The sequence below is a fragment of the Panthera pardus genome, unplaced genomic scaffold (genome assembly GCF_024362965.1).
Source record: "Panthera pardus isolate Hobbes unplaced genomic scaffold, ASM2436296v1 HiC_scaffold_6, whole genome shotgun sequence".
NCBI classification, from domain to species: domain Eukaryota; kingdom Metazoa; phylum Chordata; class Mammalia; order Carnivora; family Felidae; genus Panthera; species Panthera pardus.
In genome coordinates this window covers 22,148,861-22,174,958 of record NW_026526991.1, presented here as the reverse complement: position 1 = coordinate 22,174,958, position 26,098 = coordinate 22,148,861, and the positions used below count along the sequence as shown (strand labels likewise).

The 26,098-nt window shown below is 38.5% G+C and overlaps 1 protein-coding gene across 14 annotated transcripts in view; it reads right to left on the bottom strand.

Moving 5' to 3' along the window:
• The window catches only part of ANKS1B (ankyrin repeat and sterile alpha motif domain containing 1B), a 1,073,811-nt gene that overhangs the window by 305,435 nt on the left and 742,278 nt on the right, over positions 1-26,098 (bottom strand). For all 14 annotated transcript variants that reach the window (XM_053895881.1, XM_053895874.1, XM_053895876.1 and 11 more), the window contains exon 16: positions 8,507-8,605. In XM_053895881.1, coding sequence (XP_053751856.1) covers positions 8,507-8,605 — 99 coding nt within the window. The remainder of the gene's footprint in view (positions 1-8,506; positions 8,606-26,098) is intronic.

Here is a 26,098-nt window from a genome sequence, read left to right as displayed (position 1 = left end):
CCTACTGTTAATAAAGCTTTTCTAAGGCCACCTTCAGGGGTAAACAAGTGGTTTGACTCCCACGGGCCACTGGACAGTGGACATGGTCTATGTCTGCCTTTCTTCTTTTTCATGTCTGTTTTCTTCCTGCTTTTCTAGAGTTTTTGGGTCCCTGGAACAATCCTTCCCTTCCACCCTTGAAAAGGGAGTTTAGTGATGTATGGAGGTTGTAAAAACTACCTTTTAAACACGAAACTTAAAAAAAAGCCCAATATTATAAATAATTCCTTTTCTTACGTTTAGTCATTTGGTCCTTTCTTGTCCTTTTACAGTTTCTGTCCCAGATACACAAGCATTCTCAGAGCCTTGGGTCTCTGATAGAGCACAGTATTCACCCAGGAGGCAATTGTCATGAATACAGACACTTGGGATTCAGTGCCACTTTTGTCACTTAGAAACAATCTGCCTTGGGGCAAGTCATTTAATATGACCCAGACTTGGTTTCCTCACCTGTGAAAGACTCAGGAGAGATATTGAGCTAGATGTTTTAAGGTCTTTTGCAGCTCTAAATTGTGATCTTCTTGGAAGAATTATGTAAGGAAGAGAAAGTGCCCAGATATTAGAGTTTCTCTTCTATTACTACTGATTTTGGCATCATTCCAAGGGAGCCATTGTTCTTTATTAAATGGGGGTGAATTTCTCAAAATTGAAGGATGACAGTTGCTGGGGATGGCAATAGATCAAAACCTATTTACTTACAGAATTCTTCCACTTTTTCTCTATAAATATTGGGGGGGATTATGAGTAAAAATGATATTTTAGCTCTGTGGTCTACATAATGAACGATTCCAAGATAAATTCATTTAAAAGAGAATGTTAAAAGACCTCCCCGCTTTAGCTTAGGAAGACTGCAGCTGTCATTTTGCCTTCTGAAACTGCAGAAGGATGTTGGTACATCGGTAAACATGTTAGAATCGTGCTTCTCTCACATTCAGCTTCTCTTTGGATATCTGTCCAGGCCAAACAGCTATGGTTATTTTATACACTGTATGTACTGGGCTTTGTCATTTGAAAGGGCCCAGAGAACTTGAGGAACATCAGTCATGCCTTCTCCCAAGGTACCCCTGAAGAACAGAGTAGTTACAGGTTCCATGTATGAGCAGAAGGCATGAAGCATGAGGAAAATGCTTCAGAGGCCATCAGAGTTGCTGGGCTAAGAGATAATAGAAAAGATCTGAATGATTTGCTCTCACTTTAAGATTTACAGACTACAAATTACCTAAGGTTTTCACTTTAAGGTCAATTAGTCTTTCTGCCTTCCCTATTCTCCAATGGCACCAACACTTCCCCTGAGAAGTAAGTAAGCTTTTACACTGACCTAAGTGAGCATATCTGTTTGTCCCAGAATCATAAGACATTTGCAGAACTAAATAGAACTTGAAAAGACTCTCAGACCACCACAGTTTGTCTCACCAGACCTAAAGGAAGTAGAATACTCTAAACTCTGGGTCCAATTGTGTATTAACTGTAAGTTAAGACCCCTAATGCTAAAGGTGCATATATGTGTGTGGGATTTTGTTGAAGAGTATATTTTCAGCCAGATGTTCATAGGCTGGTAGGTCAACATTGGGTGGCACAAAGTTTAAGATGCCAGCTGGCAAAAACAAAGAAATGCAAGTAAAAAGAATGAGGGTAGATAGAAAGTGAGTGATGGCATGGGAGAATGAAAAGTTACCCTGTCAAATGCACCTTGAGAGCTTCTGTGCCTGCAGCCTACATTTTGTCATTGCCCTTCTGAAAAATACCAGAAGAAACAGGAATAAGTGTCTGTCATTTTTCTAAGTGTCAGGGAAATAAGACTGAACCTTCCATTTTAGACTTCTAAAGAAATTATACTGGTTAAACACTTTTTCCCTAAAGCTTATACACATCTTCATCAACCATCAAGACTAGAATTAACACACATATGAATTTTAAGGAACTTGAAAGAACTAGAGTCTTTAAGAGAACAGTTTTGGACAGGAAGCCAAACTGAGATAATGTCACACCCATAATACTTCTCTTGATATCTGAAATAACCTGTGACTCCATTGTAACAGCTATAACCAACTTTGGTCCCCAGTGCTTTGTTTTATTTATAAAGTCGGGGGAAAAACCTAGTATTTTTTTGGGGGGGGGCAGGGCTTGTGTTCTCTATTTCGCCACAGTTTCTACCACTCCCTATGTCCTGTCCTTAAAAGTGTTTGAGTTCTCAGTCCCTGCCAGTTTATCTCTACAGTCCTGCTCACCAGCTGGTTTTTTTGTTTGTTTGTTTGTTTGTTTGGTTGGTTTCTTTGGTCAACTGTTGCCTTCTTCTATTTGTTCTAATCAGGCTTAAGGTTACATGGTCCCTTTTACTTCTAGCTTTGGTTGTTCTTAAAAATGTGGGGCACCTGGGTGGCATCCAACTTTTGATTTCAGCTCAGGTCATGCATGATCTCACAGGTTGTGAAACTGAGCCCTGCCTTGGGCTCTGCACTGACAGCACAGAGTCTGCTTGGGATTCTCTCTCTGCCCCTACTCTGCTCTCTCTCTCTGTTTCTCTCTGTTTCAAAATAAATTTAAAAAATGTGTTTGCTAACATCCTTAACGTCTTGTCCAATAGACTTTGACCAATTCGCTTTCCTTATATAGATGGAAATATGCTCCTTTCAGTGGTGAGGCACCAATAAAGACTAAACATGTTTTAAGAATTTATAATGTTTTGTGGGATTTCTGATTTGTGTGTTATCACTTAGATTAGTGTTGTTTAGATTGTGAAGTCTTTATGTGTATTCATCTCATCTCCAAGGTCTCTGATTTGTGTATGATTGTATGATGCTATTTCACACTTGACTCTACAGACCAGAGACATGTGTCTCTTTTTTGAGAGGCAATTGCAAATGTGGCTTCTAAATCATCTAACTGTGAATATCACAGCCCCATGAAGATAAATTATATTAAAAAATAAAAAATAATAAAAAATAAGCATTTAGTAAACAAAGAAACAAATATAAAAAAAAGATGGCCCATGGAAATAAAAGAATCTTTTTTTGTTGTTATTACTGATGGGTTATTCCACTTTAACCACAAATGTAGACATGGGAACTAGACTGTAAAGTGGATCAGTATAAAGTATATTTGCAGTGAGCAGTCTTCTGATGTGGTCCCCCAGTGATCTCACCTCCAGGTATTTACAGCATCTGTAAACACTTCCTCTTGTATGTGGGCTTAATCTAGTGACTTGGTTCTCATGAATAGAATATGGCAAAAGGATGGCATGTTCCAAAGACTGTGACTTCCATCTCCCTAGCCCTCTCTTGTCCTTTCACTTGCTGTACTGTTGGAACCAGATGCCTATTGTGAGATACTTTATGGTGAGGCCTATATAACAGGAATTGACAGAGGCCAACAGCTTGTGAAGTGTTAAGACTTCTGTCCAAAAACCCTTGAGGAACAGAAACTTGCCTACAACCACAAGAGTGAGCTAGGCAGTGGGACCCTCCCACTTGGGTCTTGAGATGACTATAGCTCTGTGAGAGACCCAGAACCAAGGACCCAGTTATGCAGCTCCTGGATTCTTGGCCCACAGAAACTCTGAAATAATAAATGTTGTTTTTATACGCCACTAAGGTTTGGGTAATTTGTTATATAGCAATAGATAACAAGCACAGAATCTTGTTTTTCTATTGAAATAACAGATAACTCTGTTGTTTTTTTTTAACCAAAATCTTAAAATGAGGATAGGAAAGGTGTTTTTTAGTCCAACCAGAAGTGTTCAGGGTCATTCTTGAAAAAATAATTGAAAATATGTAGCCCTACAAATACTGGTTAAATTGAACTGAACTGAGAGATAATGAGCAGCTGAAATGTTAAATATTTGTTATGCTGTAAAGTAGAAGTAGGCTATGGCAATGACGAACCAAACAGTGAATATCAGAAAATGTACTATGATCAAGAGTCCTGTGATAACAACGTTTAGTAGTCACTAAATATTGTTGAGTTGGGAGTTTTGAGGAACTCCAACATTTAACTGAGGAAAATGCACAGGGGAGGAGAGGGAGCGTCAGAGATGCATGAAGATAACCAGATATTGGAGAAGCCAAAAGACAACAATAAGACAGTTAACATGAGTATGAGAATCTACTACAGCTGAAGCAAGTGAAGGTGGAAGGGGGTATATGGACTTTCTTCCCTACTGGTAACCTTAGCACTGCTTGTGTGCAGTGGTAGCAGAGGAACTAGTTAGACCCAAGAAGGTTGAAGAATTAATGGGAGCAAAAAAAAAAGGGGGAGGGGTGGATAGTGAGTACAAACAACTACTCAAAACATCCAAAAGATAAAAAACATAAAAATATCAGGAAAGGAAATATTGAAAAAGAAGTGGGCAGGTGACCTAAAAGTTGCTAGTGTGCCAAGAATACATTTGATTCAGGATGACAGAGATTAAGGCAGCTGACGTAATATGGGCTTTGACACAGTCTTGTAAACCTTTAAAATGAAAGTGTTTTTGAATTCCTGACTTCCAAGTGTTATATTGTCAAAGGACAAAAGGCATTATGCCTTTTTAAAAGGTTTTTAGAGGATTATCCAAATACTTGGTCACATGGAATTCTTACCTAAGAAAAGGTAAATTATGTGTTGCAAAATAAGTAATCAGATAACTTCCCCAAGTCTAGGGGACAGAAAAAGTCCACTATGCTTACAGTTTCTAGGAGAGTGAAAAATAAGTCACATTCTCATGTTATGGTTCCTTTCTTAAAAAGAGAAAAAGGGTGAAATTTGATCTTCAGAAGTCCTGGGAAACTTTTAGACCTAAGAAAAGACTGAACTGGGGTTGGTGAGGAAAGTGGATATTGGGTGAAACTGGATAATTAAGCTTTGCTACTAAAGGTCAAGCATTATAAAAGACAGAGGGAAATAATGAGTGGAAGAGACGAATTCATGTGCTTACTGCTCTTACTATGTCTGCGCTTAGAACACTGGAATACTTTCCATGTGTTTGATGTATCAAATGTACTCGAGAACATGCAGACCTTTTCACTGGCCAATATTTCAATATTAAAAAGGATACAGTAAAGAAAAATCACTATTACCAAAGGAATAAACTTTTGTCTTTGAAACTTGAAACAACAAATACAAATAAAGCACGAAAAAACATGCTTTGAAGTGTGCTAACAGATCAAGATTGCATTTAGCAAACCACCTTTTCTCTGTTTAGGAACAATCTCACGGATTCCAAAACACAATATGTTAATTAAAGGATTTCAGGTAGCAATCATGGAATATTTTTCGTGACAGATGAAGAACAGATACTCTGAACACTAAAATTGCATAAACACAACAAAGAGACATTGTGTCCCTTTTGCAGCAGCGCAAAGTTAGAGTGAATGCAAATGAATGTGCTGGCAGTAAAATTACACTATTAACCATCTGAAGATTGGGCTCATTACCTAAGAAGGCAAAGCATCAATTTGTAGCATTATAACATTCTGTTTGTGCTGCTGAACACGTGTGTGGATGTTTTTATATATTCTCTACTCATTTGGGTGCATGGTAAGCACTTTCGCATCAGCCTCTTGATAAAAGCTTAATTTTGTATTGTTTCGGTTACATTGTTTTCTCTAATGGGAATGATATTCTGTCTTAAAAATAAACACTCCATTTATTCTCCAAATAATTCTGAGTTCAGGTTCTTCTGTTTCTCATTATCAAATGGCCTGTACACTATTACAGATATATCTTATTGAGCACACTGATTTGAAAAAATGTATATTTGAATACCATGAGGAATATATTCATTCATTCAGTCACTCATTCTTTCACTCTGCTAATGCACATGTATTGGCCTAAGAACATTGGGAAATTCACGGATGGATGCGACACTGTCTCTGCCTTCAGGATGTTTCTAACGTCAGAAGTGGTAGAGTGTTATTAGTACCTTCAGGACAGGCATAGAGCTATCGAATATCCAAGGAAAGAGACAGCAGTGTATTCCTGCCTTCTACAAACATTTTTTTTTTTGACCACCTAGATGTTATTGGCACTGTTCTAGGGCTGGGTATATAGAAGGGAACAAGATAGTCAAGGTCCCTAAGCTCATGGGTCCTGAATTTTGGGAGAGAGATGAAAAATAAGGAAAAACCAAACAAATAAATAATGTAACTTTGGATAGCCATAGGTGCCATGGAGAAACTAATGCAGGGCAATGGGAAGGACAGTGATAGATAGTATGTGAGGAGTGTGACTTTGAGGTCTGAAAGCCTCCGTGAGGAGATCGTAGCCGAATAGAGGTTTGAAGATGTATAGGAGCAAGTGTGAAAATCTGACTAAAAGGCTTTCCAGACAGAGACCAGTATGGAAAGGGCTTGAGGCAAAAATGAGCTTGGTATATTCTGGAACAAGAAGAAGCCACATAACTAGAGTTTAGGGAAATAGGAGAGTGAGAGATGAGGTCATAGGGCCAGATCCTATTGACTTCTGTAGGCTATGATAAGGATTTTATTCTAAGTGAGAAGGGAATCCATTGGATACTTTAAACAGGGTGTGGCATGATCTGATTTACATTTGAGAAGGAGAAGGATCATTCTGGATGCTGTGTGGAAATTCAGATGTAGAGTCATAAGAAAGGTAACTAGTACAGAGATTAGGTGTCTATGAATTAATTATCCAAGCTAGAGAGAACCAATGAGAAATTGACTCCAGTAGTCTAACTTAGAGATGATAGATTAGAACCCATCATGCTAGTCCAGTTAGAGGTGGTTGGTTTGGACTAGGGTGATAATTACCAGTGTGAGAGGAGTGGTTCCCTTTTAGGGGAAGTTTCACAAAGGAAGTGATATGGAGCTACTTGAACTGAACTTTAAATGATGGGTAGCATTGTGACAAGGGGATAGTCACTTAGTTTATTGAGTGCCTATGATGCACTGCACACTGGACTGGGTGTTGGGGATACAGTAGTGCCGAAGTCCTTGTTGAGAATGAGGAGCAACTTGCTGAGGAAGTAATATTGTAAGATACAAAAGTAGTGAGGTGAACAATATGCTTGTAAGAATTACTTCTGGAATTAGTTCTAAGGTCGCTTTATTGTTTTCCTTTTACTGTAGAATATTGTATGATGCAACTCCTTTGTATGCTTAACTCTCCTTGAATTTGCAGAAGTGTTAACTTTCTATCAGTAGAAACTCAGTTCACTGTCAGTTGGCAAATTTCATCAGATCACTTCCTTAGAAACAGTGGTTAATATTTATCTTTCTCATTCTGAGAAATTATAGCCTCATTAGGAAGGAAAAGAGCAGAGGAGAATACAAAGTATATAAGTTCTTATATCTAGGTGTATTACTGCTCATCTGCTTTCAGTCTTGCCCCCTGAATCTTTTCCCAGCTGGTTGACCCAACTTCAACTTTTCCTCCTTCTAATTCCTGTTGTATACTGCCTCCCAAATTGACTGGCCTAAAGCAGTCCAGTCATGTCTGTTCCCTAGTGTCTACAGAACAAATTTCAAATTCCTTAGCCTGACACAAACTAACCCAACCTACTTTTACTGCTTTATCTCTGACTATACTCTCTACTGTCTAATTGTTTTAATTACATTGGATTTTTTTCTTTTTTTAAAAATTATTAAACTGTGGTGAAATAATAAAACATAAAATTTACCCCCTTAACCATTTTTAAGTGTACAATTTAGTGGCAATGATTGAGGACATTCACATTGTTGTGCAAATCCCATTGCATTTTAAATCACACAGTATCGCTATTCTCCTAATACTCCTTGCAATTTATATTTATATTTATATGATCTCTGCTGACCCCTGAAACGTTTTCCCTTTCCTTATCAGTTAAAGTCCTACATATCTTGCAGACCAGTGCTAGGATCCTACCTCTTGCTTTAGGCTCCTATGAAACCTTATCTGGAAACAGAAGGTCAACTCTGTTGCTAGGTAACAGTGCTTACAGTTAAAATGCCACCTTGGTTGGCAAATTGCATCTTGACTGGGAGGATTTATACATGAACTACAAATACCTGATGGGGATGTGATACTTTGGTCTTTCTTGAGTGATGACGCTTATAATTAGGTAGATTCCTTGCCCCTGGAGGCTAAGTTTACAGAATTGTACAAGAGATGTTGCCTCTTATGGGACATGACACTTCAAATCCAGGACCATTCTCACACTCATCCAATATTGATCTTGTCTTCTTGTACCTGAGCTGTCACCTGAGGGGTCTGTGCTGATGTTTGTACCAATATAAAGGACTCTCACTGAAGAGAAACTCTGAAGGTGCCCTGATGGTCAGTGGAGTTTCCTCTGTGACATCCTTCTGGTAAACCTAAAGCCAATCATGGCCCATAGTAGTTTTGTGAGTCTGAATGTTTGGCTGGACCTAATAAGAACTGCTTTTGGGAGTTGCATCAAAATGTAGAAATGTTGTCCTAAGTACTAATAACCCTTGCACATCTGGACTCAAAACTGCTGTACATAGGGCCAGGGTAAGAAAGCATTGCTTACCTTTGGAAGGAGCTGGATTGCCTGTAGAATTCTTTGTCTGTGCCCAGAATTAAGGATTCCAATTTCCAATAAATCCTGATCTTCCATAACATTACTTCCCTGAAACAAAGCCAGAAATGTTACAAGTTAATTCAGGCATTTTTACTATGGGTAAATAATGATTTATTTAATGCAGAGAAAAATAACCAACAAGTGATCTGATTTCTACATACAAAACAGTCATTCTTCAGTGAGGGTAAGGGCAAGTAAGAGGTCACCTATGTGACTGAGTTGAAGGTTCTGGGAAAGCTTCCTTCCCCCCAGAAATGCTCTCATGACTTACTATTTATGGTTGGGTTATCTGCATTGGGGATTCATTCCTGTGGCTTCAAACTCTGTTCCTGGAAGAATGTAAGTGCTTCTAGGAAGAGCTGCTGTTTAGGATCATCAGTGATCTGCCTATATGTTGATATGAATGAATCAGTTTTGTATTCCCCTAAAAATAGATTTTGAGGGGCGCCTGGGTGGCTCAGTTGATTAAGTGTCCGACTTTGGCCCCGGTCATGATCTTGCAATTCGTGAGTTTGAGCCCCACATTGGGTTGTCCGCTGTGGGCGCAGAGCCTGCTTCAGATCCTCTATCCCCCTTTCTCTGCCCCTTCCCCACTTGTGCATGTGCTCTCTGTGTCTCAAAAAATATATAAATAATAAAAACAATTTTTAAAATAGATTTTGAGAAGAAAACTGATTAAAAATTATAGCATACTAGGCACGTTAAAAGTGAGAATTAATAATTAATCTTAAAACACTGAATGCCAGACATCTCTGATCAAGATATGGCGATACAACAATGAATAATTTGCAGGCCCCTGTCTTTATTCTTTCCATTCCAGGTACGGAAACAGATTTTCAAACTCAGTTAAGATGCTGTGAATATGCTATGGTGGTAGCACGTGCTTGGGGGCCCTGAAGGGATCCAGGATGTGTTTTCAGTTCATGACTGTTTTCAGTGCAGATCATGACTGAAGCCTGGTTAGGACCTAGCACTCAAAAGAGGAAGGACAAAAGTGGAATTATGTGCAATGTCCTATGGGTGAGAAAGAACACAGCACATTTGGAAGCACTGGCTTCTTGGCTGAGTTGGAGAGAGGAACAAAAGGTAAGGCTGGCAAGGTAAGCGAAAGCAGACTGTTCAGACATTGTACACCAGGCTGAGGAATTCAGACTTCATCCTGACCGTAACAGGAAGCCACGGACAAATTTTAAGAAAAGGAGTTACATGATGATATTTCAAATTTGGAAAGATCAATTTTAGATTCTGTGGCTGGGCCTCTGTTTCCTTACCTATAAAATGACAAAGTTGAGTTACAGGGTCTCCAAGGACCAACCTAATCCTGAAATTCTCTGATTTCAATGATTTTTTAGGCCTTTGATTAATATTCTAATACAAAAATTTATAAATTGCTTATTTTGTACCTGAAGATTTTAGTCTTTTGTAGTTTGTAAGCTAGAGTTTTCCTTTAAATTGAGAGGTCTGTAGAGAAGCTCAGAATTGGATCACTCGTCTTCTGAACAAATCAAACTGTCCTACTAATGTGTAACACAAAAACACTTATGAGTAGAAATTACAGAACACATATTTATGGAGAGCGGTGGTGCTGATAGACAGTTAAAGCAAAAGAGAGTGAATTGGAAAGGGCAATCCTCAGAGCATGGAGACTCTTGGGAGGCTACTGCAGTTGTTCTAGAGACGATGTGGGCTTAGACCAAGGTGGTGACCATGGGAGATAGAAAGAAATGGGTGGTTTGAAAACGATCAAGAAGCTTGATTCAGTGACTGAATATGTTGAATGATGGAGAAACGCAGGACACACATTAGTTCTAGTCTTGGGCAGTGGGGGTGGATCATGATGCCTTTTCCTGAGATAATAAAGGAGGATGGGCCAGTCTAGTGTGGTACAAAGTGAGACTAATATCTTTCTCTGTACAGGGACAGAACAGATGGATATAAACAATTTAATATCATACTACATTATAATGGATAATTTATTGTTCTTAGAAAGATTAAAGCTGTAAGAATGGTACCATAGTTAGAGATTTAAAGTGGGCATTCACTGGACACAAACATTCCACCTACTCATGGTATCATTCCTATGCTTAAGCTACCCTGGCCTTCTCAGAGGAAGCAGAACGAGCCAGGTATATAGCAGCATGATAATGAAAAGCCTAATGAAAAACAAATAAAGCCAGTCTTGGCAAAATGCCACAGGAAACATTGCTCTCAAGAAATTACTCTGTGCACACAATAGAGCATGGCTAAGAATATAAATGGCTTCATTTTGAGAAAGTGTTTTTATTTTCAGAAATGGACTAGCATGTCATGAGTAGGATATATGATACCACTCTATATTTGACTTTTAGTCTCTAAAGGTTTTCCAAAAGGAGTTAAAAGGATCTTAAAAAACAAAAACAGAAGACAAAAAATAAGAAACAAAAAACATTGTCCATCTATGTGTTAGATCACTACCAGGTTTTCCATGGGCTAAATTACCAGCCTACAACTTCAGCTCATACAAAATGTACTGGTTTCTTTGTGCATACACAAGACAGACCAGAATTCTGATGTGTCTTGTGTTTGTCTTCTGTCTGTGTCTTCTGTTTCAGTAAATATAGATACCTAATATCTATAGGTAATCCTGAGAATTTGTTTTTAGTGTTTGAATACTGAAATTATTTGAAAAATTAAATCCTTAAAACCACTGTTCTTCTAAACTACCAATATACTGTCTTCTCTATCTTCAGTAGGAAGAACCTTTTTGAAAAATTGTAGGGAAGTTAGACATCTCTTTGGGGCAAATTTCCTAGCATATGGAATAATTACCAAACACTTTTGAAAAATGAGTGAAAATTTGGGAAGCACAGTGCAAATGGTGAGAATGTGCCCAAGGGGAAATGGTACTAATTTTGGAAACATAAAGAAAAGGATTCACTGTCCCCAATGAGGCATGCTGTTAGAAATTTTCTATTTTCTCTCTTATTGTAATATATAGAGATACCAGAAATATCCTGTGCATCATCTAGCCAGTCTTTTTTTTTTTTTTTTTTTTTTGAAACACCAGTAGGCTTGGAGTCTGAAGATCTGGATCTAAATCTTGTTTGGGTAAACTTGGTTAAGTCATGCATTATTTCTAGGCCTCATGGTCCTCACCCGTAAAATGTAGTTCAATGAATACTCATTCAGTTCTAAAGCGGTATGATTTCAGTCATGTCCAACTTTTGATTAGTATCCTTACATATAAATATAGATTGTATAATTTGAAGTTACATTTACATTGCAATTACATTTTAGTGTTTCAGAACTTGCAACCTAAAGATAGCTTTAAGAAGTACAGTTGACTCTTGAACAACATGGGTTTGAACTGCAAGGGTCCATTTAAACCTTGATTTTTAAAACAAATACAGTACAGTACTGCAGATCTATTGGCTTTTCTTTATGACTTTCTTAATAAAATTTTCTTTTCTCTGGTTTATTATAAAAATACAGTATATGATACACATAACATGCAAAATCTATGTAAATTGACTGTTAATGCTATTACTAAGGCTTCCTGTCAACAGAAGGTATTAGTAGTTAAGCTTTGGGGGAATCAAAAATTATATGCAGAGTTTTGGCTGCACGGTACAGGTGTGGGGGGTGAGGTCAGCACCCTGAACCCCTGCATTGTTCAAGGGTCAACAGTAATTACAGAGAAGTGCAAGAATGCACTTTTTTTCTTGACAAATTAATCTCAGGACTAGGTAGGAATTTATAACATTTCTTATTAAAATAAATGATAGAATACCTTGGTTTTGTAATATCATGGATTCTTACAGCTTTTTGGAGAAAAATAAAATATTTCACGTCTTGCAACTAACCATTTCATTTGCACTTGGGTAACAGATGTGCCATCAAGGACAATAAACATTTCCATTCTTCCTGGGGAGCTGGAATTTATTCTCATGTTATCACCTGCCTTCACTAAATGTTAGAAAAATCCCAGCTTTTTTTTCTCCTCAATAATAGCTGAACGTAAACTCTAGCTTTCTCCCTCCTCCATTCATTTTTCACATGACTGCTAGATCAATGGTTTTTGGAGTAGAGCTTCATTATGTGTGTCTTCTGCTTAACCATCTACTATACTGCACTCTCTACCTCCTCATCCCCAGTACGCATGCTGTGTCTACTTCTGCATCTCCCATTTACTTCTCAACCCACTACAATAAGCCTTTACCCTCACTAACTCCATAGAATGTCTCTGCCAAATGGTAAGAAAGACTTCTAAATTGCCATATCCAATTGATTCTTTTCAAACCTGATTTCAAAAAAATGCATTGGCCACACATGGCTGGTGGCTACAATACTGGACAAGACAAACAGAGAATTTTTCTGTTATCTTAGAAAATTCTACTAGACAGTACTTCTCCACAATTAAAGGCATTTAAACTATAGTTGAATCACACAGATGGGGCAAAAATGGGGATCACAAGGGAATCAGAACAGGGAGTCAGAAATACTCATGAGTCATCCTTAGGATATAATTGATGTGCTTCTTAGTCAAAGTTCATGAACATAAAATTTAAGGACGTTTAGCAAATTTTCTTCTGATTTTTCAGTCATTAAGAAAAAATAGTAGCCATTCTATTTCCATTAGTGTTTCTTTATTACAGGGCTAGAAATATACGCTATCAAAATGACAAGCCCAATTGAGGAGTAATTTATTATTTTGTTAGCATGCTACCAGGCACATTGCACAAGGCGCTTAGGGAATAATAATGAGTAGATAAAGTTGCTTAGTTAATGACCTAATAGAAGGATCAAAGGCCCAAGGCAGTGTTTTTAGAATAGCTGTTCTTTTACTGACAAGAAATATCTAATCCAGGGGGTCTTTATTGCTTTCTTAAGTCATGGAATGAGGAAAAATAATGTATTTTATGCACTGAAAACTGAAATTTCTCTGACTCTGGGGAGCATACTTTATGTATTAGATTTTTTCCAGCAGTGATAAGCAAAGAAGATGACCAAACAGAATAAAAAGCAGTGTTTTGTTCTTAATTCTACATAAGAAATAGAACAGCTATTTATTGAAATCATCTCAAATATATCTAAATTAATCATTTGTTTCTCTCAGAGCTCCTCTTATTTTCATAACCTCAGTATCATATCATACTGATTTAGCAAACTTTCCTTCACATTGCATATTATATATAATAAGTGCCTACAAATGCTAGGGAAACATATTTAAGGACTATAGGGAACTTGTTTCTTTTTAATATAGGCTTAAGTTGGATGTTATTTATTCTCTCTCTTTAGTCAAAGACTGAAAAAATCAAGAGGATGCTGTCAATTGGAGAAAATTTCTTTTGCTCTATAATTAACTAAACTAGATTCTTCTCCACAATTTGTATGGCCTGAAATATTCAAAAGAGAATATTTGTATAATAGAATGATAGTAAGGTCTTGCAAACTCACACATGGAGACACACATATAATATTCTTGGAATAATGCTGCCTCTTAGCCTCTATAAAGGCTTTGAGTCAATTTGATATCAACTTACAAGTAAACCCAATACATGCCTTTTCTGCATGATTAGGATGGTAACTATTGGGATAAGTCCCAGATTTATAATTCCCCTATCAGTGTTGGAACAAAGCTTTATTTTGTTTATCAGACAGAAATATGGGTACCATAAGTGATCAGATAATGGATGATGTGCTTCTTCCAATTTTATTTTTAAAAATTTAAAAAGTGTGTGTGTGTGTGTGTGTGTGTGTGTGCTTCTTCCAATTTTAATTCCCTCTCTTACATGAATGAAATGACAGTGGAGGAAAATAGTGTATATTTTTTACCTCTCTACCTTAGCCCTCCATTTGAAAATATTCTGTCTACTGCAAGGGAATTTCTTGCTCAAAACTTAACTAAATCTTCACATTCTTAGCTTAGGAAGAGAGTTTTTTAAGTTCTTAAGACCACATGGATTATTGATTCAAGTAAATGTCACATCACTGAGCAATAAGTTAGAGAGCATCTTATATATGTAAGGTATATATTTTAATAAATAACTTATATCTTAGAATTAGTTTTCAGGATCACTATTTAGCAGCGAACGTGATTACAATGCGTTTTATGCTACCAGTTTCCCCCTCTTTATCTTTCAGGCCTATATCCCCTTTGAAACATCTGTTATGACGCTATGGAAAGACAGAGTGGGGAGGAAGTTAAGTAATCAGGTATTTATTTTCAAAGTATTGCGCAAGGTTTGATGATATCATAAGTTACAATTCTAATTCCTTTGAGACATGTCTTCATGTAGATTTTAGAATTATGCATATATATAAAATACCTCAAAGTCATTTATACAGTAACTTGTACTGTCTTGGTCAAAAGTTTCACAGATGCAAGAGAAAGCCTATTCAATTTTAAGGATGTTAATCCACAAGTCCTACAAGAAGAAATGCTGATGTGAACAAAACGTATTTGTATGCTCTTACTTTCTTCCAGATACATTCATATGAAAATATAAAGCTTATGAACACCCACTGTCTTCTTTCGATTTTCACACTAATAGCAGTTCGTGTAAGCATAGAGTAAATTACACACTTACTGAGTTCTTATTCTGTGCCAGGCACTGTTCTTATGCCTTAGACATATCACTGTATTTAATTCTCACCATAGCTCTCTGAGGTAGGCAGTTAACTTGCTTCCATAGCTAATGGGAGCCTTTCTTATAACTATTATCTGGTACCACCTCCAGTGCAGTTAGTTTAGGAGAGAAAAGGTTCAGTACAAAAATGTAGCTAGACCAAAACCATTTGCATTTTGCTTTAGAGCCATATGAAATTCACATTTGAACGCAAGTGTTCCAACATAATTTACGTTTGATTTCACAACGTTTGAGTAACAATGACTTTTTCTTTATAGAACAGGATTTGGGAAGCTGTCTGACCTATTCTTCCCTCCTCTGCTCCAGTCCTTTCTGTTCACTGAATCATGGAATCAGGGTTGGCAGGGACCTGGGGGGTTTTCTTGTCTAAACGTTCCCTCACTAACTGCAAAGCTTTAACTTCCCTCTCTCTTTTGAAGCGTGGTGCCTAGCTGGGTTACACCATTCCCAAAGGGGTAGGGAGGATATTAAATGTTTTTAAATGGTCTTTCCCAATAGCTGAGTCTGAGCAGGGGGGTGGGATGGGGCTGGAGGGCCACCTCAGTCCTACTCTTTTAGTTCCCACTGCGTTGCAGACTGAGTGTGACAGGAGAGCTATTAGAAGAACATGCCAAAAGTAGAGATGAAAACAGTTAGCAGCTGTCCTGTGTCCTTTTCCAATCATAAGCTGTGAAGTTTAAAAAAATTTTTTTCCTTGGGTAGGCTGTACATAATCTTGGCAGGTATCTGAGTTTTGTTCTTCCATCTAATATGCTGAACATTCCCCAGTGCCTCACAAGAGAAAAATGAGCAGCAGCAATTAGGTTAGCTTGGACACCCTGCTCTTAACAGAAGAGGAACATGGCACCTTCATATTTGCAACAGGGTCCTCTTCAAGTGATCTCTCACTGGTGATACAGAGCCCTAAAAGGAAGGCTTCTCTCTGGTGGAACAACAAGAATTTGGTCCTGAGTATAACCAACACAGCCACACAGTATGAAGCAGGAAAAAAGTGCCTAAAATGATTAATGTTAACTAGCAGCCATTGAGCATTCAGTGAGTACCAGGTACTTTGTCCACCTTATTTAGAACCTTAGTAAGTTCTAAGTTCTACACTTGATTTTAGCCAAAAGGCCGAGAAGCAATATAAGTTCTAAGTTCTAAGTTATAACACAGGAGGCAATATCTTCATACTTCAGACAAAGAAACTGAGTCCCACAGCTGTGAAACCTGAAAGAGCTTCTGGGCTGACAACAGAGAGCCCAATGTGGGGCTCGAACTCACAAACCATATCATGACCTGAGCTGAAGTCAGACACTTAACGGATTGAGCCACTCAGGTGCCCCCCAGAGCTGTGAAACCATTTAGCAAGTTCACACAGTTAGTACACGATGGATCTGAGATCAATGTTTTACTCTTTCAGATTGTGACACTCATGTTTCCTTCACTACTGAAAAGGAACCAAATGTTCAGTAGAGGACACTTTCTAGATGGAGATTCCAGTCAAGGATGTGTAACACTGCCAAGAAGTCACTCCCATGATGCTATTTTCAGCCACAGCCTTACATATATATTGACACACCACTGAGATTGACTGCCATGGTTTCTCCAACACATTTTATTTCAAATAAATTATTTACCTTCTGAAAGGTTAAGCAGTTAGTTCTTCCAACTGCCTTAGTGTAATCTAGAGCCAAGCATGTTAATATAAGTGATAGAGTCTGGCTAAAGCACCAAGTAACTTCTCATGTTCTGAGCCAGGACTATGCTAGGAGGTGGGAAATAACATCATGACATCAATTTGGCATTTCTCAGCTCTTCTGTAGAGCCTTGTCAAACTATCTGGCTGGTCAACTGGGAAAGGCCATGTTTGCATTTCTTTTCTTTAGGTCTCTTTCGAAGCCAGGATTTAGGGAGGGGGATTTCTGAAAATCAACCAGTAAGGTAGAAAATGTCTGGGAATGGATAAAGGACATTTGTGTCCCTAATTTAACATGTTCTGAATCTGGAGAAAAGACAGTCCGTTGTAGTCTCCTGAGAAGCCTGTCCAGGCTGAAGGAGGCTGGGATGCTGAAGGTGGATAATTTAGTCCTCTGGGAACTGGTAGACTGATCATAAAGACGACTTATGAGTCCATTAAAGAAATGGTTGTCCTCAAGGAGCAGATATCTCCAGATTTAAGGATGATGAGGTCACCTGATACTGAGAGCTATATTCAGAAACAGTCAAGTAAACTTAGGAGGAGAAGAGCAAAGAGGAAGAGAAAGGCAGGGGCGGAGAGAGAGAGAAAGAGAAAAAGTATTGCTTGTTAAGGGTGAGGGTAGTAGTGAGGAAAGTAGGGTTGCCAGATAGAACATAGAAATTCCAATTTATCTAGGATTTTATATTTTTATTTACTTAATCTGGCAGTCTCAGAGAGGAGGCTACTGAACACTGGAAATGAGCTACTGGAGTGCAGTCCAGAATTGAAACAACCACTGATGTAGGACTGCCTTTAATTTGTTTATTCAACATATATTTGTTCACCTAATATGTTGTGAGCACTTACTATGTGCCAGACACTGGGCTAGGTCCTGAGACACAGCGAGAGCAGAGCAGATAGGCTCCCTTTGCTTTTAGAGCTTATAGTCTAGTGGCGAAAACAGGAAAACAACAAAGTAAAAAAAAACCCACAAGTAATTATTATTTAGCCAAGTTTTATACAGGCCACGAACTATTAAGGGCTTTATTTTGTTTATTGCTTACAACAACCCCTGTGGTTGGTACAATTATTACCCTTATTTACAAATAAAGAATTGAAGGCACAGAGAAGCTAATAATTTGCCCAAGTGTACATGCTTAGTAAAAACTGCCTTAAGGAAAATTAATACAGTGCTGCGGTTAGAGAAAAAATTACAAAGGAGACTTATATTAGAAAGAATGGTCAGGAAAGCCTCTCTGAGAAAGTGACATGTAAATTGACCCATGAGTGATTAAAAGGAGCAACCCAACCGTGAGAAGAGCCATTAGATAGGCATTGTAGAAGGAAGAGCAGGTGCAAAGGCACTGAGGTGGGAAAAGAGCCAGGTAGATTCTAGGAACAGACAGAAGGCTAATAAGACTAAATTTAGTGATTGAGGGTGAAGAGGACATTGGAGGGGGAAATAACACATTGGAGGGGCATAGGTAACACAGACCCTGATAAGGGCTTTGATTTTATTCTAAGTGCAATGGAAAATGTTGAAGGACATAAACTGACTTACATTTTTTACTACACTCTGGCTACAGTGTGAAGAATGGATGGAGGAATTGGGTGACATGGAACTTGAGGTAAACAGCCTGTATTGAAATAATCAATAGCCTGGAGACACTGAAATCTGAGGAAAATGTGACAAAATATGATCTGTTGGAGAACCACAGGAACTGGTCTCACTGGAGAGTCAAATTTCCAAACTATATACAATCTTTCATTTGAATCAAAAAGAAAAGCCAGATGGTAAAGATAAAAGTCAGAATTGCTTCTGACATAGGGTCCAAATTGAAACAACCATGGATAGAGATTGAATAATACCAATCAAATGTAAACATCTATACTCCATGGACTCAGCATTTGTATTACTAGGTTGTGGTAGACATTGTTGGTAGGCTGATCCCCTCCTTTGCAATCTCCTACCATGGAGTTTGGACAAATTAAATGTTTCAGCCTCCCTTGAAGCGATGGGTGGGCATGTGAAAAAATTTGCCCAGTTAGGAACTTCTGGAAAAGCTGTTGCTTTTCTGATTAGAAGGGAGAAATTCATCTGGTATCCTAGTGTGTCCATAAGAAACTGGCTGTGGACTTTCTCCCAACGAGTGGAGTCAATTGTTCATATAAAGTGACAGAGATGGGTTCACAGTCAGTTAACCACCAAAAACAAATAATCCTATTGATATCTGTAAGTGGGCAAGCACGAATTATGGGAAAGCTAGTCCCTAAATAAGAAAGGTTATTTAAAGCTATCTCCAAATTTGCATACAAGTTGCTCTGGCCAGTGTTGATCTGTTGTTTTGAAAATAATGATGAAGATGTGGGCTATGGCATGTAATAGAGGTCATAGTGGAGACAGCAGGGTATTCACAATTTATTTTAGACAGACCTGGTGTGATAATCACAGAGAAGAACAGAGAAGGATATTAGAAAGAATGAAAGTTATGAGAACAAAATTGGGAGGGTGTGTGTGTGTGTCAATCTACAGAACTGCCTGTTCTAATTTTGACTTAAAATTATGAAATCTCACAGAAATAATTACTTGAAGGGATTTTCTTCCTATGGATTTTGGTTTCTGTTAACATTCAGTGGATGTGAAATTATCAAAGTGTTCATGGGGTTGACAGATTTTAAGTCTGGGAGTGGCTTTTAGCTTCTAATTGAAGATGACAGGCATCTAGAGATTGTATAGTCATCGTGATTCTAAAGGGAGCACATTTTTACATAAATTTGATTTTTTATAGGAAAGAATTTTTACACTTAAAACTTGAACACATTATAATCTTAACAGAGCAGAAACAGTGAGAACATTTGGGGGTATGTTAGGCTGGCCTCAGTGTGTGACTTTTCCTTGAACTCTTGAGATGTCAAAGTTTGTGGTCAGGTCCTTTGTAACTTGGAGTGCCTTTGGTGGGCAGTGAATGGTGATTACCTATTGAAACAGTTGACCAGAATAATCCTGACTTTTCTCCACATTTATTTTTGGTTTTAGTCTTGGTTTTGAAGACATTTTTCTTGAAATGTTTTAATAGAAAGTATTTGTTTCCCCCATGAAAACTTTGTTTTGGCTTGCTTTATTTAAAAAAGCGTGGTGGGGATGCCTGGGTGGCTGTCGGTTGAGCGTCTGGCTCTTGACTTTGGCTCAGGTCATGATCTCATGGTTCAAACATGGTTTGAGCCCCATGTCGAGCTCTGTGCTGCCAGCTTGGGATTTTCTCTCCTTTCCTCTCTCTTTGCCCCTCCCCTACTCATGTGCTCTGTTTCTGTCTTCTCAAAATGAATAAACTTAAAAAGTAATAAAATACTAAAATAAAAAATGTGGTGTTGGGAAAACTCACTGAATGTTTGCGTCCCCCATCCCCCAAATTCATATATTGAAACTTAATTCCCAGTGTGATGGTATGTGTAGGTAAGGCCTTTGGAAGGTGCTCAGGTCTTGAGGGTGGAGCCCCTTTGAACGGAATTAGTGCCATATAAAAGAGGCTTCAGAGAGCATCCTTGCTCTTGCTGCCATGTGAGGACACAGAGAAAAGATGGCCTTCTGTGAACTAGGAAATGGGCCCTATCAATCACTAAATCTGCTGGTGCCTTGATCTTGGACTTCCAGCCTCCAGAACTGTGAGAAATAAACTGCTGCTGTTTATAAGCCAAGCAGTCTATGGTATTTTGTTATAGCACTCTGAATGGACTAAGACATGCAACAACACTGGAATTAAGTATGAGGAGATGGTCACTGTGGGTTAGACAGGCAGGAGGTTAACCCAACCAAGGGGCTAAAGAAAGCTGAGCAAGATCACAACTAAGAAGAGTCCTTTGGGCTGTTGCAGAGCTATCTAGCTCCACCATTTCACCTTGGGTTAAATACAAAGGGAAAATTTGTGCAAGGGACACAAACACCTCTGCTCTTTCTTTGGCATCTATACTATGAAGAATACTCTTTCCTCATTTTCTCCCACCATTTTCTTCACTAAATAATACTACTCAATAAGAACAAGAGATAGGAGAAAGAAAAGGGAGACACTCTTTCTCATGATGAATATTATTAAATGTCCCCTTGTCTAATTTTTCTAATTAAAGAGAGAAGCTTTGGAATTTTATTTCCAAAATATTCAGTTGGTACCACAACCATTACAAATTCCTTCATATTAATTTGAGCATTATTAACAATGGACCCATTTTGTATAAGTTAAAGCAGATGCTAAATAGGCCATAGAATTTCTTATTTCTTTCTATTTGGTGTTACATGTCCTGTATTCCTCATTTAATAGCAAAATTTTGGGGAGATATGATCATGGTTTAAGCATCTTTGCATCATCCCTATTACCTACAGTCTGCCAAACTTTTGAATAAAACAAAAACTTGAAAGAATGAATGCTAAGTAGAAATACGAACCATAAATTTATAAAAATATACAGTCTAAAGATCACTAAGTTTGTAGCAAAAGGGTTGAAAAGTTTGGGCTGAAAATTCTAATATTCAGAATGTCTGATTTTTTTTTTTCCTAATTGAAGAAAAGATAAAGATGGAATTTCCGGTACACGATAACACCAAAATGTTCTTAATTTTTTTCAGTTTTGCAAATTCTTATGATTTGACTTTCATCCAGGACTGTCAGTTGAGACATCTGATAATCTAAAAGCATTCAGAGAATTAGGATCCCATATGGCTTAAAAATATTTCCTCTCCGACAAGGAAAAAGAGAACACAGTGTGAAAATAATACTGGTATAGCCTTTGGTTTGTGTACAAGGAGCACAAATGAATTTAAATCATTGTCGATGGCATAATAATCATTATAATGATCATCAGAGTCAATTACAGTGAATAAAATAAGAAGAATATATATTTCTCATACACATGCTGCATTGTGAAAAAGCAGAGGTATACTTCAAAGCAATGATAGCAATGGAGTTACGTTTAGTTGTATGGAAGGAACGTTCATTGGAAATGAGCACTGAATTAGGAGTCCTGACTTATCACTAATTCGTTGTGTAAACCTGGAAAAGTCTTTTAATTTCCTTGGGACTTAGTTTTCTCAGATGAACAATGATAAAATTGGACCAGATGTTCCTTTTTAACACAGCATCTGCTCTGGAGGTTCTAGCTGAGAGTAACTCTACTCATATACCCATATTGTTTGAAGCATATTTCTCCTTGTTTGGGGGAAGTCATTTTCTTTAAATGAGTGTTGAGTACTAAGGTACATTTATAAAATGATGAGAGAGGACAGAGACGACTGGGCTCAGCCAATTGCACCCGCTTAATTAGTAATAATAACAACAGCAATAATAATAATAATAACAATGACTGTCAACATTCCTTGACTATTGATCGTGGGCCAGACATTGCTTTAATCTTCAGAAAAATTCCATGAGATAGATACTACTATTAATATCTCCATTTTACAGATGGCAAAGCTGAAGTTCAGAGATAACTGGAAACTTGACTGAGATCACACGGGAAGTGGTAGAGTTGCTGTGGCAACTGAGGTGGCAATAAAGGGGATGATGGAAACAGGTAACTGGATGCCCCCACATCCCACAGTGTCCAGACAAGTGTCTTCCCCATGGAATCACCTCGCAGAGATCAGATGGGGAAAGTCTCTTCTTAATAGCCCCGTGGTCTGCATTAACCCTCTTTCCTGCAATCTCTACTAAGGAATTGGAGATTAATAAAGAGAATGGAATTTGGAGCTCCTAGGTTCACATTGCCGTTTTGCTTTTTAATAGCTGAGTGACTCTGGGCAAGTTAGCTTCCTTTCTTTGTCTGTAAAATGGAGGTAACAATGACGCCTCCCTTTTAGGGATGTGGTACATAATGTTTATGAAATTGCTTTATAAACTATAAAGTAATATTGCTAAAAATAAAGCATGCCTGCTAGGAACTACTTTTTCCCCCATTTTTTTTTCGTTAAGAACATAGAGCTATAAATCTAGTTTCATGTTGTTTTTGCCAGAAATAGTCTATTCTGAAAGAGGCAGCATGTGTGGTGGAAAAAAAATGTAGGTTTTATTCCTAGCTCTGCCATTTACTTAGCTTTGTGGCCACGGGCAAGTCGCTTAATTGGGCATCCCACCAGGCCCCAGGCTCAGAAGGGCCCTGTGCTTGGGGTTTTAATGCTCTGTGGTTTCTGCTTAAAATTCTTCAAATTTTTTTCTTTGAATTTGTATTTTCTAAGTGAAGAACTGATGGAATAATGGAGTATGTGTTGGGGTTTCTCACTACTTCTCAGAGATGGGTTCTACTGAAAACCTCTTCACTGCTTCCTGGGCTCACTGGCCCTGGGACCTGCTTGCCTGTCCCCCTCTCTCGCTGCTCTGCTCTCTATTCCCAGCATGGTTGTGGGCATCCACAGCGGGGTTAAGATTAGTCATTCATACTCTATAGCACCTAGGGGTAGGGTAGGGGGTACCTAGGGGCAGTACCATGGCATGTCTGGTGGGCAGTGAACCAAGGTTTACCCTTGATCCAGGTACCAAGCATGTTCTGACACAGATTTAAAAATCTTTGGGGGTCCCCTGTCTCCCATAGGCTCAAGTGATGGGGTCTAGGAAAGGAAGATGTCTGGCTTGACTTCTCCAGACCCTGCACAGTTCAAGGTGCTGTGCACTGGTGAGAGGGTGTTGGAAGGTGGGGCTCAGCAGGTATCAGGCTCTGCAGTGAGATACTTTGGTCTGCATTAGGAGGCAGGGTCCTAGGTGCTTATGAGTGTCTGCACTCCCTGCCAGTATCTTGTGCCTGGAAGTGCTCCCTTGGCTGGTTTCAGGCCTGGAATCTTTTCCTTCTTTCCTTCCAACCTTCAACCTTCCCGGGTTTGCCTTGTGTTTGTCTCTTTTAGCCGGCTCAAAAGCTCTTTGGATTAAAGCTATGAAACAGAAGTTGTGTGATTTTGGTGATTCTGTGTATGAATTAAATGCTTTGATATTTGTGTTTAAAATTGGCATGTCACAATATAAAAACAAATGGCAAAATTCATGCTAATAACATAAAATTTTAATTTTTCCTTACTCAGAATATTAAATAGTAAATAAAAAACACCATGGTAAGTCCAGAAAAAACATAAGGAAGAAAGGAAAAAGCCTTTGTGTACCTTAATGGCACTTTTACTCTCACTTTTTAAATAAGGGGCCTTACATTTTCATTTTGCACTAGATCCCACAAATTATGTGGTTGGGCATCTCCTACTCAACCTACCCAAGCTCGACATAATCACCTGGTTGCTGCATCATTCCACAGTCATACCTGTAGTCTCTAGGGAACATGGCTGGACTGATCCATGAACAGTTCACTCTCTATCCAGTTATCTGTGGCTTTATCTTTACCTTTTCAAGAAGGCAGAAAAGGAGAAATGGGGACTATTACCTTTGAGACTATGGAGGTCATTTATCCTCACTAAGAATGATGCTTCACTAGACATTAACTAGATTTCCATTTATAGATCTGGGGATTGGCTTAAAAATTATGAAAATAATTGTAATTTGCCTGGTCTTCTGGGGCTCATTCATTAATTAATTCATTCACTTATTCTCTCATTCATTTATGCTGTCATTTCACAATATGTGCTGAATGTTTACCATGTTGCACACACTTTGTTAGGCACTGAGAATTCAAAAGTGATTAAGATGCTGTCTCTCCTAAAGGAGCACAGCCAATGAGGGTGGGGGCAGGGAGGAATACAGCACATAGGTAATTATTTTCTGTGACAGGAAGTGCAATAATTACAGCTGTACCAAAGAAAAGATTTCTGAAGGACATAGGTATGAATCAAGAAAGACATTTTGGGGCGGGTGACATCTCTGTTACCTACTAAGCGATTTTATAAAAGTTAGCCAGGATATAGAAAAATGGGAGAGGCAGGGAGGAGAGGGAATTGCACGGATGGGTTACAGCATGAACAAAGGCACTGAGATAACAAACAGTGTAGTGAGAGTGAAAACCAGCAAGTAGCTTACTGTTATTCAAGGAAAGACCAAGTAGCGGCCTTTGTAAACTATGATACTAAGTGGGCTTCATCCTGCAGGTCTGGGAAATTGGTGAATGAATGCTTTTATAGTTAGAAATGAGATGTTGGATTTACAATTTAGAAAGCATACTCCAGTGGTTATTTGAAGTGTGGATTTAAAGGGATAAAATTAGAGATTAGAAGCCGAAGCCTGTTTAAAAAGCTCTCACAGCAATAAAACAAGAGACAATGAAGGTCTGAACTAGGGTAGTAGTAGCAAGGTTGGTTCTGAATTAAAGAAACACTAGAGAGTTAAAAGTGGCTGGACTTGATTATTGATTAAATATGGGAGTGAGTGGAAGGTAGGAGCAAGGATGATTGTCACGTCTCTTGCTTGGGGTGATGATTAAGGGCTCAGAGAAGAATGACTTCAGAAGGAGACAGACTTTGGAGGTGGAGTGGGGAAGAAGGGTGTGTTGTTTGGATGTGGTTAGGGGCTATGGAGTTGACAGGTGGAGGCATTTACAGACATTTAGGCACGGCTGAAGTTTGGGGAGAGGTTTGGACTGGAGTTGTAGATTTGGAGATGACCAGAGTCTAGGTGGTAACTATGCGATGGACAAAAACATGCATTGGAGACACCATGAAAGAGAGAAGGACATGACAAAGGTAATGAGGAAAAGGAGAGTATGTTGCCACAGAAACCAAAAGGGTAAAGAGTGTCACAAATGAGGACATGAACCAGCTGTTAAATATGGCAAAGAGATCCTAAAAAAAGTGGAAAATTTCCTTTGATTTGGCAATACAGAGCAGCTCGTGAGGGATCATAGGAGGAGTCTTTTCAGGACAACTATGGGAACAAAACCAGATCTGAGAGGATTGTGAAGTAAGAGAAGTAGAGACAGTGAATACAGACTACTCTTTTGAGAAGTCTGAATGAGTAAGGGAGGAGAAAATTTGGAGCACGGCTGCGAAAGGAGCAAGATCAAGGGAGAGTTGCTTTATTTTCTTCTTTCTTTTTTCTCCTAAGAATAGGAGACACTTAAGCAAGTTTCCAGGCAGAAGGAAGAAAATACTAGTGGGGAGGGGAAGTTTGAGATACAGGAGAGGAGGAGGAAAACTCAAGGTGGTGGGTAGGCCTTGAGTAAGATGGTGCATCCTCGGCACCTGCAGGAAGGGATGTGAGGGCACGTGAGGATCCGGCGGGCCTACGCTGCTGGTACTTCTGCCATCATTGACCCATGTCAATTCCCCAGGCTGTCTTTA